The sequence below is a fragment of the Miscanthus floridulus genome, chromosome 5 (genome assembly GCF_019320115.1).
Source record: "Miscanthus floridulus cultivar M001 chromosome 5, ASM1932011v1, whole genome shotgun sequence".
Classification (NCBI taxonomy): Eukaryota; Viridiplantae; Streptophyta; class Magnoliopsida; order Poales; family Poaceae; genus Miscanthus; species Miscanthus floridulus.
Genome location: NC_089584.1, coordinates 21,240,883 through 21,255,434, shown reverse-complemented (window position 1 = coordinate 21,255,434; position 14,552 = coordinate 21,240,883). Strand labels below are relative to the sequence as shown.

General features: G+C 41.7%; 1 protein-coding gene and 2 pseudogenes across 1 annotated transcript in view; 2 read left to right on the top strand and 1 right to left on the bottom strand.

Moving 5' to 3' along the window:
- Positions 1-3,948: 3,948 nt before the first annotated feature.
- Positions 3,949-6,776, bottom strand: LOC136454388 (DNA repair protein RAD51 homolog 2-like; annotated as a pseudogene).
- Positions 6,775-14,552, top strand: part of LOC136454387 (E3 ubiquitin-protein ligase SINA-like 11) — a 55,175-nt gene continuing 47,397 nt past the window's right edge. Inside the window, exons 1-3 of the mRNA XM_066454832.1 lie at positions 6,775-6,897; positions 8,512-8,524; positions 8,626-8,759. Coding sequence (XP_066310929.1) covers positions 6,775-6,897; positions 8,512-8,524; positions 8,626-8,759 — 270 coding nt within the window. The remainder of the gene's footprint in view (positions 6,898-8,511; positions 8,525-8,625; positions 8,760-14,552) is intronic.
- On the top strand, positions 10,427-11,344 carry LOC136451170 (uncharacterized; annotated as a pseudogene).

Below are 14,552 nucleotides of genomic sequence, written 5' to 3'. Positions count from 1 at the left end.
ATGAGATATATATAATTTAGTCACAATGAATATGATGGGATGTTCTTAAAAATATTTAGTCACACATAATGAGATGTTCTCGATAAACAAATGAACAATGAATATGATCTTCAAAAATTACAAAACACAAATATGAAAATTGCATATTTCAAATAGTGCAAATACTACTTGATAATTCAATTATACTGTATATGTAACACATGTCACATTTTTGAAAATTGCACATTTCAAATAGTCACACAGGTACAACTCCAAACAAGACAAATGACAACTCAACAGAATAAGAACTACTACTATCTATCTAACCACCTTAGATGACAATGCAACCAACCAATGTGAAAATGGTACATTCTGAGAAACCAACACAAGAAACCTAACAGGATACAGAATCGCCTTAGACTGCACCCTTCTGCAACCATGGCAGTTTGCTCCCTTGGGGTGACACCATTAGCAGCTACTGCCACTGCACCATTCTCCATCACAGCATTTTATTCCGCTATGGCCTCAGGTTTCTGCACATTCTGCTTCCCATCAGTAGCTTGATTTTCAGCATTGTTGGTGGCAACCAACTTTCCATTCATGACCTGGAGAGTGGAAAAATGGCAGTTGAAATAGCTTATCAACATCCAAATAAGGGTAAACACTACTGATGGATACCATGAAACAGGCTAAATAATGCCAAATTGCCAATCCACATGAGCTTGTAATAGGAAAAATGCTCAAACCAACCCTACAGTACCTCCATTGCTGCAACTTGTACATGTTCAAAGGAAATCTTAGGGAACAGACGCTAGATTTTCATAGCTCTCAGGTTAACAAGTGAAACTGCAAGTGCTAACATTCATACAAGTGCATTAAAAGAGGGCTCATTACACAAAGTAGATTGGTAGTCACACACCTCAACTGGATACTGACGCTTTGATTTCTTCTGCTGCATTATCTTTTCACGGCCATCATAAAAGCTAAAGTCATCCAAGATGGATGTCTTGCAGACATGATCCTTGAAAATCTTTAAAACCTGAAGGCCTTGGTCAAGCTTAACCTGCAGACACCATGAAAAAGTATGGGGAAACTTAGCTACCGCAACATTAAAAGACTTAGACATAACAATTTTCCATTTCTCTTAAGAGAGTACTGGCTTCCTGATTCATGCATATCAAGAATTTCTGCTACAATGTGAAACCATCAACAATCAGTGGAGAAGCTGACAAAACAAGAGAAAAACTAAAAGCAACTTAACTCACCTCCTGCGTATCTCTGCTGTTTGTAACTGGTTTGTTTTCATTATACTTAGGAATGATGTCCTTCAACAAGCTGCTAGGAATGTCCTTCACAATGTGCCACTTGACAGGAAAGCAAACAGTCCACTTGTCCTACTGCCAGTATTCAACTGTCTTGTTAAAATCAACCCGATCCACCATCTCAGCCAGACCAACAAACTGTCCGCTGGTGTTAACCTGCAAAATCAAGAAAGACAAGTAACATCAACATCCAACCTTACACACAGGTTCACAGAAGGGGAAAAAGGCTCTTTAATAGAGGATAAGGATCAGACTTACAGAAAACAACAGGAACACCTGCGCATTACAGAACTAATGACAAAACTGGAAGACCGTGCTTCCTAAATGCATATTAGCCTTCAAAAAGCAGGTAACGAAGCATGAAATGAAGCAGCCAGCCATATAATTCAGCTGCAAGCACTAAACCACGTTAGAGCAATATTATTTATCATCAAGACTGGATATTGCACATGTTAAACACCATAATTGCAAAAATTTAAGTGTGCAATTTACTACTTAATGTGTAATCAAGAGAACATATTTTCCAAGAGCACAACTTCAAAGTACCTAGAGCATATTTTCCAAGCTGTGAGGTTTTGTGAACTCAAAATTGAGTATTCTGTAAGAACAGAACACATACATGAAGTAGTTTTTAGGCAAATTATAACCAGCAACAACATACCTCATATGTAACCACACCACCATATTTTGAATCTTGGAGACGGGTTGCTGTAGAAATAGCTCCAGTTGCTGAAATGATGCGCACTACCCAAAAGATGACATAAACACAGAGCAGCAGTAACATCACAGAAGACTAAATGGGCATTTCAACTAGCACCTAAACTACAAGCAGCAACACAGAGCAGCAGTGACATCACGAAAGATAGATGTGTGTTGACACAAATCATAATAAACAAAGTTAAAAGATGTGGTAGCACAAATCACAAGAAACAATTTTTTTCTATGAAAGTAGAAGGACAAAAATGAGTTGTGTGTCGGCACAAATCACAAGTAACAAAGATGTGGTGTGTGCTATCATAAATCACAACAAACAAATTTTTTTCTATGAAAGGACAAGGACAAAAATTTAGTTTGGGCTGGCACAAATCACAATAAACAAAGAAAAAGATGTGTTAACACAAATCACAAGAATGAAATTTTTTTCTATGAAAGGACAAGGACAAAAATATGCTTTGTGCTGGCACAAATCACAATAAACAAAGGCTACTGGGTTGGGGTTACAAGTCTAACAGGTTCCAAGTCTTCCTGAGGCAGGCAGGCACCAAGTGCTGCAACAAGCCACCGAACATAGTTGCGATGTGTCGGCATTACAGCCACCCAAGCATAACTGCAGCAGCAGTGCTTAAAAAACCAACATTTAACATCCTACGACCAGGTTAAGTCTTCCTGCGGCAAGGCAGGTACCAAGTGCCACAACAAGTTCACGGAGAGTTTACCGCCACCCGACAAAACTACGAGGGTTCAGACCCAACCATCCACCAAAAAGTAAAACCACGACACATTCCCCTGCTCAGTAGAAGAACATCAAGCTACTCACTTTCTCATGCAAACGGGACAGCTCCTAGACAGGGACGCTGCCGGCCAAAGTGTGGCCGCCGTGGCTAGAGGACGTCTCCGACATCTCATCGAATTTTATGAACTGACCAACCTGAGCAGCAACGAGATGTGCATAGCAGATGCGAGCAACTGCAGGCAGGCAAAACAAGGAAATCAGAAATAAGAGATCTGATACACAAAAGCTACTGGAGATGTTGACAACACCAAAGGCAATGCAGGTGCAACAAAGAAAACTAAGAAGGGAAAAGTTAACAATTGACAAAACCAGGAACAACAGATGGAAGAAAAATTTATCAATTAGAAAGGAGCATGCGGTCAATTTGAGTGGCCAATTAATTTATGTAATTTATGCAATGAACAGGATGCTACAAGCTTAAATTAAATTATGTTCAGAACTACAATTGCATATGCTGAGAACTACAATTGCAGTGCCCAATAGCTGCAATTTACATTGTTGGTGATTGCAATTGTGCAACTGAATGCTTCATTTGTATGGTTCTCATCAACAGCAGATATTATTAGTAACAGAGCACTTGTAAATTCAGTAGTATGTTGCTCCTGCAGGCACCAACATGTCTGCCAGGACATTTCTTATCTCACAACACAGTTGCTTTAGTGTGGGGTTATGAATGCAGGACACTTCTTATTTCAGGGCAACTAACAGACTTGAAACAACACCAATTGACTGCAAACTAACAGATGCTAACCCTATTGTTGAAGTTCCATCTACCATTGCGTGTAAAAATGTCTTCACCATTCCCAGCTTTAAGCTGAACGAAAAGACAGTTATAAGATTTACGCCTTCAAAATTCCATAACCACAAAGGATATCTGAAATGATATAGGATAAACGGTAATGACCAACCATGGGGGCTGCTGTACCCTACCATCAACTTATGTGAAACTTCTAGCAATTGTAATCCCACATGCCTTCAGCATGGACTCTACATCATAGTTGCTTCTCAGCAGTAACTACGCAATTTGACATGAAAAAAGAACAGTTTAAGAAAACCTCGGCAATAACCCAACTTGCTAGGCCCAATTTGACAACAAAGAGCGCATGATTACACCTTTTCAGTAGGTATAGTAGGATTCAAATGGTTATCAAGCCAGAACATTTTGCCCTGGAGAAATATCTGTGTTAGGACAAATAACAAGAAGACTGCAAGATTAAGCCCATTATTTGTAGAAAAAACATAGATTATACCTTGACAACGAATTGAGGTAATCTCAGAACCTGTCACATCAATGCCTTCATCACTTAGTAATGTAATGCCTGATGACTCAACAACGAATGGAAATGATACTGCTAGAGACATAGGTGATTTTGCCACCTTGATGAACCTGTGGCCTATGGAGAACACAGTTTACAATTATTTCATCTAAAATGATATGATGGATAAATGTGAAGTTGCTATTTGGTTAGTAAAATAGTAAGTGACGAAGACTAAACATGATAGCAAAAAGGGAATATTTTAGTAAGCAAAAATGAACACCTTCAGGAACTCATAGAAACATTTTACTGTCAGAGCAAGCCTCCTAAACATAGATGCAATTTTCTTTCATCACTAGGCATATTCATATCCTAGCATTTTTACCAAGTGATGTCAAATTTGCCATATTATGATGCAGCACTAAATGTTACTCACTGTTGTACTGCTATGCTGCAAGATGTATTAAAAAAAGCAATGCATTTTTAGAAGTTCGTCACGTTTAGTTGTGCTTCTGCACACTTCAATCAAACATCAAAACTGAAGTTAGGTTCTAAGATAAAACTAATGTCATGCAATCATAACTAGGCAACATATCAAACCAGTCGAAATTAAAATATAGAAAAAAGCACCAAGCATCCATATGATCTTAGTAATAGGTACTGATTGACTGATGTGATACGAATTCAAAAATCTAGGTATGAGTGTTGCGAACTTGCGATCCATCAATGGCAGATGAAAAGAGAACATAAGCCCCTTCTGTATTTAGAAAAATATCAGGACAAACCTGAATGAGATTCAAAGACTAGACGGACAGTTACAGCATGAGCCCACTGAATCCCTAGTGCAGCAACAAGATGAGAATCAAACCTTTCAGCACAGTTATTACCATCCTTTCTGTCCACTGCAGATGATTTTGATGGATAGTTTAGTCAAGTTCGACAAATTGTCTAAAACATAGCCGTTATAGGAAGAAAGTCCAAACCTTCAAAGGAAAAATGGTAACCATCATCATTACTTTGGCTGCGTACTTGGCTTGTAACCACGATTGGAATTCTTGAGAACTCTGCTATAGACCTGCACAAGGAAAAAAGGGCGTACCCAGTGCAAAGAGCTCCCGCTCTGTGCGGGGTCTAGGGAAGGGTGTCAGTGACAAGCCTTACCCTCGCCTGCGCAATGCGAGGAGACCGCGACTCGAACCCGGGACCTTCCGGTCACAGGCGGTAAGACTCTAGCGCTTGCACAAGGAAAAAAGAACGAGAAGAAATAAAAGGTATTTCAGCAGGATGAGTATTGGTAAACTAAAACATTACAGAGAAAGTTCTGTGAGCATTAAGAGACTAGGAGACACACTTAAGAAAAAGAAAGGGTCCATCTTAAAGGGTGTTGCCTGAAACCTGCTGTAGCGTTCTCATTTTCCCTATTACAGACAGGATGTAACAGAGGATTAGTTTTCTATCAACTGATAGCATAACTATTCAGGAACTATAAACTCAGCTTATGTAAAAACCTAAAGGCTACACATGTGAAATGCTTCTAAACATAGCAAGCATTAGAGGTGTAGCAGTCAGTGAGATGGCACAGAAACTAATCCATTAGATAGCAGCCGTGGCTCTTGTTTTGCTACAACAATAGCAGTTTGGACATTATGCTATTCTATAGTCAAACATACTACAATCTGAAATTGGACATTTTGACGATCTGGTTGCCAGCAAAAGAATATACTTATATATGTAGAACAGTGTCTACAAGAATACAATTCAACCTTTTAAAATATACAGCAAGTTATTTGAAAACTAAACTAAGGAAATTCCATGTCCATAGCTTACAGCGACATAAGAGTAGCCATGTTATCAACAATGAGTAACTTCACATCATGCTGAAGAAGAGTCACCTTCATCTCTTCCAAACTGTAGAAAGACAGTACAAGAAAGGGGGAACAGTGTTAGCACAACATGTCAAGTTTAGTGAGGAGCATAAACCTAAAGCACAGGATCTAAACTATGATGGCGCGAGATTGAGCAGAAAAGCTTTCCAAATTTTCAACAGCATGGTACTAGAATCTCAAAGATACGTTAAGGAACTTTCAGTCCTTCATGTGCCTAAAAACTAAAATACTCAAAATATCAGTCCATTACCGGTATATTTTGCAAATAAAGGAAAGAGCTCTGGTAATGAAGTTCACTGATTTCAAGAACAGCTATACCTCTTGGTGAAATTAGCTAAAGATGTTGGTCGCGTTACTAGGATCCTCCCAGTCATCTGAAAAAATAAACAAAGGATATGAAACAACAGGCAAGACATTTCAGGCTTGTGAGAACAGTACTACAAGAACTGAAAGAAATATTAGCAAGGTTCCCAGTCACCAAATGAGCGCATACAATTGAAGCATTCTCGGAATTAAACCATCCCATTGCATCACAACAAACCAAATTCGTGACCATCTCATTGCATCACTACAAAGTAAAAACCAAATTACTTTCATCCCGTTGCATCACTACAAACCAAATTACTTTCAAACCATCCCCTTGCATCACTACAAAGTACAAAACAAAATACTTAGGTTTGCGATCCTAAAATGAGTGAACAACGGAAAGCACAGATTCGCGGAAATTCTCGGTAAAAGGGAAAGTGGATCGATCGAACGTAGTGAGGCGGATCGGGACTACAGATACCGCGGAGGACCCCCGCCGCAGCAGCGCCGGCATGAGGGGTTCTGGGGCGGTGAAGGGAGAGGCGATGAAGGGAGGAGATGAGGACCCGGTGGAGAGGAGAGCGACGGTGGAGACGACGACGACGGGGGAGGCTAGCAGGGCTTGCTTGATTCACGTTAGCACAGAAGGCCGAGCAGTAGGGGTTTGGAGGAGGGGAATGGACAGACCTGAGCGGCGGCAGCCGATGTTCCAGCTTCCGTAACCAGCAAGGGCGCCTGGGGGGGTGGGGAAGCGGTGGCCGCACGCCGCCGCGTACACCGCATCCGCACCGCGCAAGGAGGTTTCGCGCTGCCATGCCGCCGCCGCCGCTTCTTCCCCGTGGACCTCGTGTCACTGTCAGGACTCAGGACGGAAGCGTGGTGTTAGCGGGTGCGGTCTGTGGTGCCGGACCCAATAACGAAAATCGGAACCAATAACAACGAAACAGAGCGCACGGATCGCAAACTCCATCCAACGGCCCCAAGCGTCGCCTGAACACACGCCCGATTTCAGGCGACTGGGGAATAGGAAAAGTGTATAAAAAAACACACTAACTAATAAATAGTGAAAATGGTAAAAAAAATATCTCCATGTAGTTTGATTACTGTGTATAAACCATCCAAAAAACAACGCAGAGGCCACACAAGGGACTGCTCTGCTTCTATTTGTGTGCTCACTGGCTCAGCGCAGAGACAGCGGATGCTCACTTTAAATTTGTATCGAATTACTTATGTACGCTCCAAATGCGGTTATTTGGATGATTAAGAATTCAAAATTTTAATTGAACCCCCAATATCAAACGATTTTTACTATACTTGCAACCCCTCATATTCAACACCAAGCCCTCCCCCTCTATATTGCTTGGCATTCAACAACCCTAACGCGCTTCCGCCCCTAATGCGTCGCCCCAATGTGCCTCCACTGCTAACGCTCTTCCTCTAGCATCGTGCCACCCCTGACGAAACTCTGCCACCGAACCCTCCTCCAGCCCCGACACTCCTCCGCCACCCAAACATCGCCTCCGATGCTCCTCCACCATCGACGTAGCACACCTTTCTTCCCCATGGCAGGTGCCTCTCTCTCCTCCCCTACAGTGGTGGCTTGGTCTCTCTCCTCTCCTTGGTTGGTGCCTGATGCGCTCTTTTCCTTGACTCGGCTCCCACTCCAACATCCAATTCAGTGTACATCGAAACAATAGAATTTGTATTGTGTGTTTCAATACCAGGTCTGATTTGGTATTGAATCTTTCAATTCCAGCACCTCTAATATATGTGTCAAACGGACAGTTTTAGCCTTTTACATAGCGGGCCTCATCGTGTGCGTCCATTTCTATATGACTGGTACTAATACTACTCTAGCCAAAAGACGCAAGTCGTCTAATATCTTATACAAATATATAGATACTTTCTCGAAGACAAGACTAACGTGTGGTAAAATGATGTTTGGAATAAAAAAGAAGACTACTATATATTACCATAAAAAAGAAGACTACTATATATTACCATTTAATCATTAGTTCATCACTTTCGAATTCTAGACACTGTTGCATTGGCCATTGCTTTGCTCAACCAAAGTAAAAGTTTGGTCGATCGTTGTGGGCTTCAAACTACTACTTTTCTATGAAATTCCTTTCAGTAAAAAGCCTATTAGAATTCCCTACTCAGCAAAATTCCCTACTCAACAGTAGTGGTCTTCCGTCCCCTTTTTCTCTTTCATCTTTTTTTTTGTCTTTTTCTGTTCCCTTTAGTAGCTACTGTCGCTTTGTAGTTGTATAGGCTGTTCGGCTGAACTGAAAAATAAGCAAAAATACTGTTCCGATTGTTGTCAGAGAAAATACTGTTATAACTGGAAGACACTGTTCAAGGTGGGCAGGGAGAGGGAGCTCTGGTGGCGGCGGTGGTGCAAGCCATGGAGGAGCCGCAGATCAACATCCGGATGGCCATGTCCCATCTCCACTGCCATGCCTGCGTCCTGCCCCTCAAACCCCCTACCTTCGAGGTCAGATACTCCTACTGATTCACAGTATTGAGACGACGATTTAGCGGGGGAAATTCTGGCTGGGTCTTTTTCAGATGGGGAGGGTTTTCTGCAAGAAAATATTGAAGAGCATGTAAAGAGGGAAGAGGGAAGAGGGTTTTCTAGGAGGAAATGAAGAACTTTCCTTAGTCATTCAGAAAAAAAAAACTTTCTTTGGATCGGGTTTTTTTGTGCTATGATGAAATCTTGAATCTTTTTAGACCAAAAGAATTCTGTGCATAGAAATATTGATATTGTTAGGTTGATCTCTCCACCAAGATTGGCCCCACGGCCAACTTGGGCCTTGATCCCACGCCCTGATCGGGGGCGCACAACACTACATGGTTGGTGGGCCCCTATCGCACTGCGCTATATAAAGAGGTGGGGGCCGGTAGCTCGCAGTACGAGGTTCACCGGTTGCCACAGTACCCCACCGATAGAACCCAAATCCGATCTAAAGGGAGCGCAGCAGCGACGGCGGCGTCGCCACCTCCAGCGTCGCGCCCGCCAGGGAGTCATCGGCTGCGGCGGCTGTGGCGTGCGGTGAAGAGAGAGAAGGGGAGAATGGAAATGAATTAGGGTTAGGGAAAGGCATGGACGGGGCGGGTTTTTATGCTGCTGATTTGGGCGAACGGCCGTCGATCGTGACACCACAGGCGGCCCAGGCGGGAAGGAGCTTTCCCGGCCCAGGCCCAGGTTACAGCCTAGGACGCGAGAGCAGCGTAGCGCGGCCGCGAGTTGGGTTTGCTGGGCTGCTCTGATAGCGCGACTGCGAGGTCGGCCTGCTGGGCTGCGGGCCGCACAGCACTGGCGCGGCCAAATGAATAGTAGCAGATGGTTTTAAGTTTTATATTTTTAGAAGCAAATTTTGATTATTTTCAGTCAAAGTATGAGTATAAATCTCTGATAATTTTTGCACCAACGTGTTAGAATTTTCAGAGACTAGATGAGGACCTTGAAATGCTTCTAAATAAGTATTATTTTTCAAGAATTTTTTCATGTTTCCGCTGCTATGATTATGTTAATCCTCTAATTAGATTGGACCAACGAAAAAATTATAATTGGAGGAGTAGGCATTTTTCGTTTAAGTTAAATTACGGTGTTATTATTTTCTGACCAACGTTGATGATAATAATATTATAAGTTTAATTATGAGTTGTTTTTCCATGCATTATTTCCATTTCTGCCCAACGGTGTTATAGAATTAATGTAGAAGAATATTATATTTATGATATTGCTATTTTCTGACCAAAGTTGATGATAGCAATATTATAAATTTTATTTATGAGTTTTATGCATTAGTTCTATTTCTACCCAACAGTGGTGTAGAATTATGGTAGAAGAATATTGTATGTTTTAATTTTAACAAACGTTAAATTAAGGCATGCAATTATTATGTTAAATGTTTCTCACTTTCTCTGATGTTGTTTTCAGGCTACAACCCAATGACGTTTATCTTGTCCATTCCGTCTCTCAATAGGAGCAACTATAACACATTGCGAGAGAAGCTTAAGATAGCACTTACGCTCTCTGACAATGATCTAGCACTTATCTCTCTGTGTCCCACTGAACCTGTGGACCCGGTGAGGGCAGAAAATGAGACCGATGCAACTTTCGCTACTCGACAGCGTGACCATGTAGAAGTGAGAATGAAGTACGATCTTGATCGTGCGAAGTGGGATAGTTCGAACCGCAAGTGTTTGATAGTGATTAAGGGCTCCATTAAGGATCCAATAAGGGGATCAATCCCATAATGTACCACCATCACTGAGTATCTCAAGAAGATGGAGAGTCAGTTTACTGGCTCTTCAAAGGCTTGTGGAAGCACTCTAATTAAGAAGTTAGTCAATGAGAAATACTCTAATGGAGGGATTAGAGAGCACATATTAAAGATGAGCAACACGGCATCTAAGCTCAAGCCAATGGACTTGGAGCTCAAGGATGAGTTCCTAATTCATTTGATTTTTGCTTCTTTACCCAAAGAGTATGAGACTTTTGTTGTGAACTACAACTTACAGCCAGATAAGTGGGACATTGAGAAGCTCATTGCAATGTGTGTGCAAGAAGAGAGGCTGAAGAGATCACATGGTGACTCAGCTAACCATGTGAAGGAAAATAAAAGGAAGAACTTTTACAATAAGAAAGACAAACCACAAGGGAAACCTCAGTGGGACAATAGCTCATCCTCTAAGTCACAAGGAAAGGCCCCTCAAAAAGATCACCATCAGAAATCCAACTATGTTCAAGTGGACAAGGACACCTGCAAATGGTGTAAGAAGACTAGACACTGTCAGAAGGATTGTCCAGATTTTCTGAAGCACCTGATGAGAAAAGATGAGGACATTATTACATTCGTAGATGAGTCCGTGTATTTAAGTTATGCAAAATCTACTTGGTGGATTGATTCAGGTGTAACTATTTATGTTGTAAATTCATTACAGGAATTTCATATGAGGAGGACCCTACAAAGAGTAGAAAAACACATTAAGGTGGCAAATGGAGTCCAAGCTGAAGTTGAAGCCATTGGAGAACTTCCATTAGAATTAAATGATGGCTTTTGTACTTAAGCTTACATATGTCCTTTATGTACCCTCTTTACCTAGAAACTTAATAAGTGTTTCACGTTTAGACGATGATGGATTTGATTGCCATTTTGGTAATTGCAAATGTAAGATAGTGTTTAATCATAAGTGTGTTAGTCTTGCCTTCCGACAAGACGAGCTTTATTTGTTATCGCTTTCTGAGAATGTGAATGTTATGAGCACCGAGAATGAGAATGCCTCCTCATCTATGAATACAAGAAATAAGCGAAAGAGAGTTCATGATGTATCATCAAAATTATGGCATTGTCGTTTAGGCCATATTTCGAGGGGGAGAATAGAACGATTGATTAAGAAATCAATTCTTCCACCATTAGAATTTTTAGATTTAGAACAATGCATTGATTGCATAAAAGAAAAGTATATTAAGAAAATAAAGAAACATGTCAAACGAAACGTAGGAATTTTAGAAATAATTCACACAGATATATATGGTCCTTTTCTTGTGAAAAGTGTGGATGGTTATGATTTATTTATAACATTCACAGATGATTATTCTCGTTATGGATATATTTATCCAATTAAGGAAAGATCAGAAGCATTGGATAAATTTAAGATATTTAAGGCCAAAGTAGAAAATCAGCACAATTTAAAGATAAAGATAGTAAGATCTGACCGTTGGGGAGTACTACGGTCGACATACCCCATATGGTCAAGTTCCTAGACCTTTTTGCAGAGTTCTTACAGGAAAATGGCATAGTTGCCTAGTACTCTACACCAGACGAGCCTCAGTAGAATGGAGTAACTGAAAGACGCAACCGTACCTTAATGGATATGGTGCAAAGTATGATAAATTACTCCACTTCACCGATAAGTTTATGGATGGAGGCATTAAAAACCGCCATTCATATTCTCAATCGAGTACCAAGCAAGTCGGTGCCTAAAACACCATATGAGTTGTGGACAGAAACAGAACCTTCACTTAACCACTTACGTGTGCGGGGGCTGTCCAACTGAGGCTAAAGTATTTGACCCAAATATTGGTAAGCTAGACCCCAAGATAGTCAGTTGCCATTTCATTGGCTATCTAGATAAGTTAAAAGGTTATCGTTTCTATTGTCCTAATAAATATACGAAGTTTGTAGAAACAAGACACATTGTGTTCTTGGAGGATGATATGGTCAGGGAGAGTATGGTAGCGCGAGAAATTAACTCTGAGGAGAAGCGGGTATACGTGCCCACTCCGATGGTTCAGGAGCCATTTTTCTCGCTACATGTTGCTGTTGCACCAATAGTACAAGACACTATAGTGACTAGCATATGTTGTTAGTTCTCTCGTGGCAACAATAAATGAACATGAGGAACTTGTCCTTCAAGATCCTATAGAACCTGTTGTCTCACATAAGGAAGAGCAACAACAGCCCCATATGGAACAAGTGCCAACTAATGAGGCCCCTAGGAGGTCTCAAAGAGCTAGAAACCAGCCATTCCTGATGACTACAAAGTCTATGAATGTAAAGAATTTCAAATGAAGGGTGATCCCACCTCATTTGAAGAAGCCATGAGAAGTGCTCACTCATCAAAGTGGCTTGAAGCCATGCAAGATGAAATGAGATCAATGGGCACCAACAGTGTTTGAGATTCAGAAAGAATTCCTAAAGGAGTCAAGATAGTAGGCTATAAATGGGTCTACAAAACTAAATATGACTCCAAAGGGAATGTGGAAAGATTTAAAGCGTGACTTGTGGTGAAAGGTTTTATGCAAAGAGAAGGAATATATTATAATGAGATATTTTCTGCAGTCTCATGCAAAGATGACTTATGGCGTTAGTGGTGCATTACGATTTGGAATTACATCAGATGAATGTAAAGACGACTTTCCTTAATGGGGATTTAGATGACAATGTCTACATGGCACAACCAAAAGGTTCTGTCATGAAAGGAAAAGAGCGTATGAGATGTCGCCTGAAGAAATCCATTTATGACTTAAAACAAGCCTCTAGACAGTAGTATTTAAAGTTTGATGGAACGATAAGAAAGCTTGGGTTTAAAGAGAATGTTGAGGACAATTGCATTTATACAAAGTTCAAGAATGGGAAATTTATTCTCCTAATCATGTATGTGGATGACATCTTACTTGCTAGTAGTGATGTTAACATACTTTTGGAGATGAAGAAGTTATTGTCCTCAACTTTGATATGAAAGATCTCGATGAAGCTTTGTTTACACCAAAATTTGGAAAGAAGAACGCGGATATTTCAAGGCTTCCAAATTGTGCCCATCAAGGAATCGATTGCATGAGGATCGATATCAGCTGATTCAGATATGACTCTGGAATCAGATCTCTTTGGATGACGTCAGCAGATAGTGACGATGAGCTACGATTGGCACCTAGGAAATTGCGTATCGGACTCTACAAAAAGGGAAAGATTAGGGTCCAAGTTATCTTAAATTAGGAAAGTTTTATTCTATGACAAAGATTGTGACAAGCCAGGCACAGCCGGACGTAGCCATGGTGGTGTTCGAGGGAGTGGCGTAATCCGTGCCACCAGCGGCCTAGGCGACGGAGCCCGAGGTAGGCCGGACAGAGGAGGATACGGCCGAAGGTTCCCTGGGCATCATGGTAGTGGTGGAGAGGATCAGTGGGGGGTCGCCCTCGGCCCTGATGTCGGGGGGTAGCCACTCACCCACGTAGGGCGAGCTGCCGCTCCAGTGGATGGCTCCTCGAGACCCAACATCGACTCTCTGCTCGCTCGACGATGCTACCGAGAGCATAGAGCGGGAGAGTCTTGACATTGGGTTCTCAGCTATGATTGATGCCTTGAGCCAGGCCAGGGGCGTCCTGTGTGACATCATCATTCCCACTGGTCGGGTATTCGCTTGATCTTCCCTCTCGCTTTCTTCATGTATTTTTGTATTTTTGATACTGGTCTTCTTTTCAAGTCCCTCATTGCTCGTAGCCAGAAGAAATCCTGGTTCCTCCTGCCAGCAGAATTTGGAATTTGACCGCCTCAGCGAGGAGGCCTGGCTAGGCGGAGATGTGAGCGCCCAGCTTGCTGCCGCCCAATAGCAGGAAGCTGAGGTGCGTCAGGACGTGGAGGAGATCCATGGGATGTTCTAGGATCTAATGGGTGAGGGTGCAGCAGGATGAGGAGGCAGCTGCTAGGGTCTGAAAGGAGCGAGGCGAGCTGCTCTAGAAGGACGTTGAGGCCAGCCAATAGGCCATAGAGCTCCT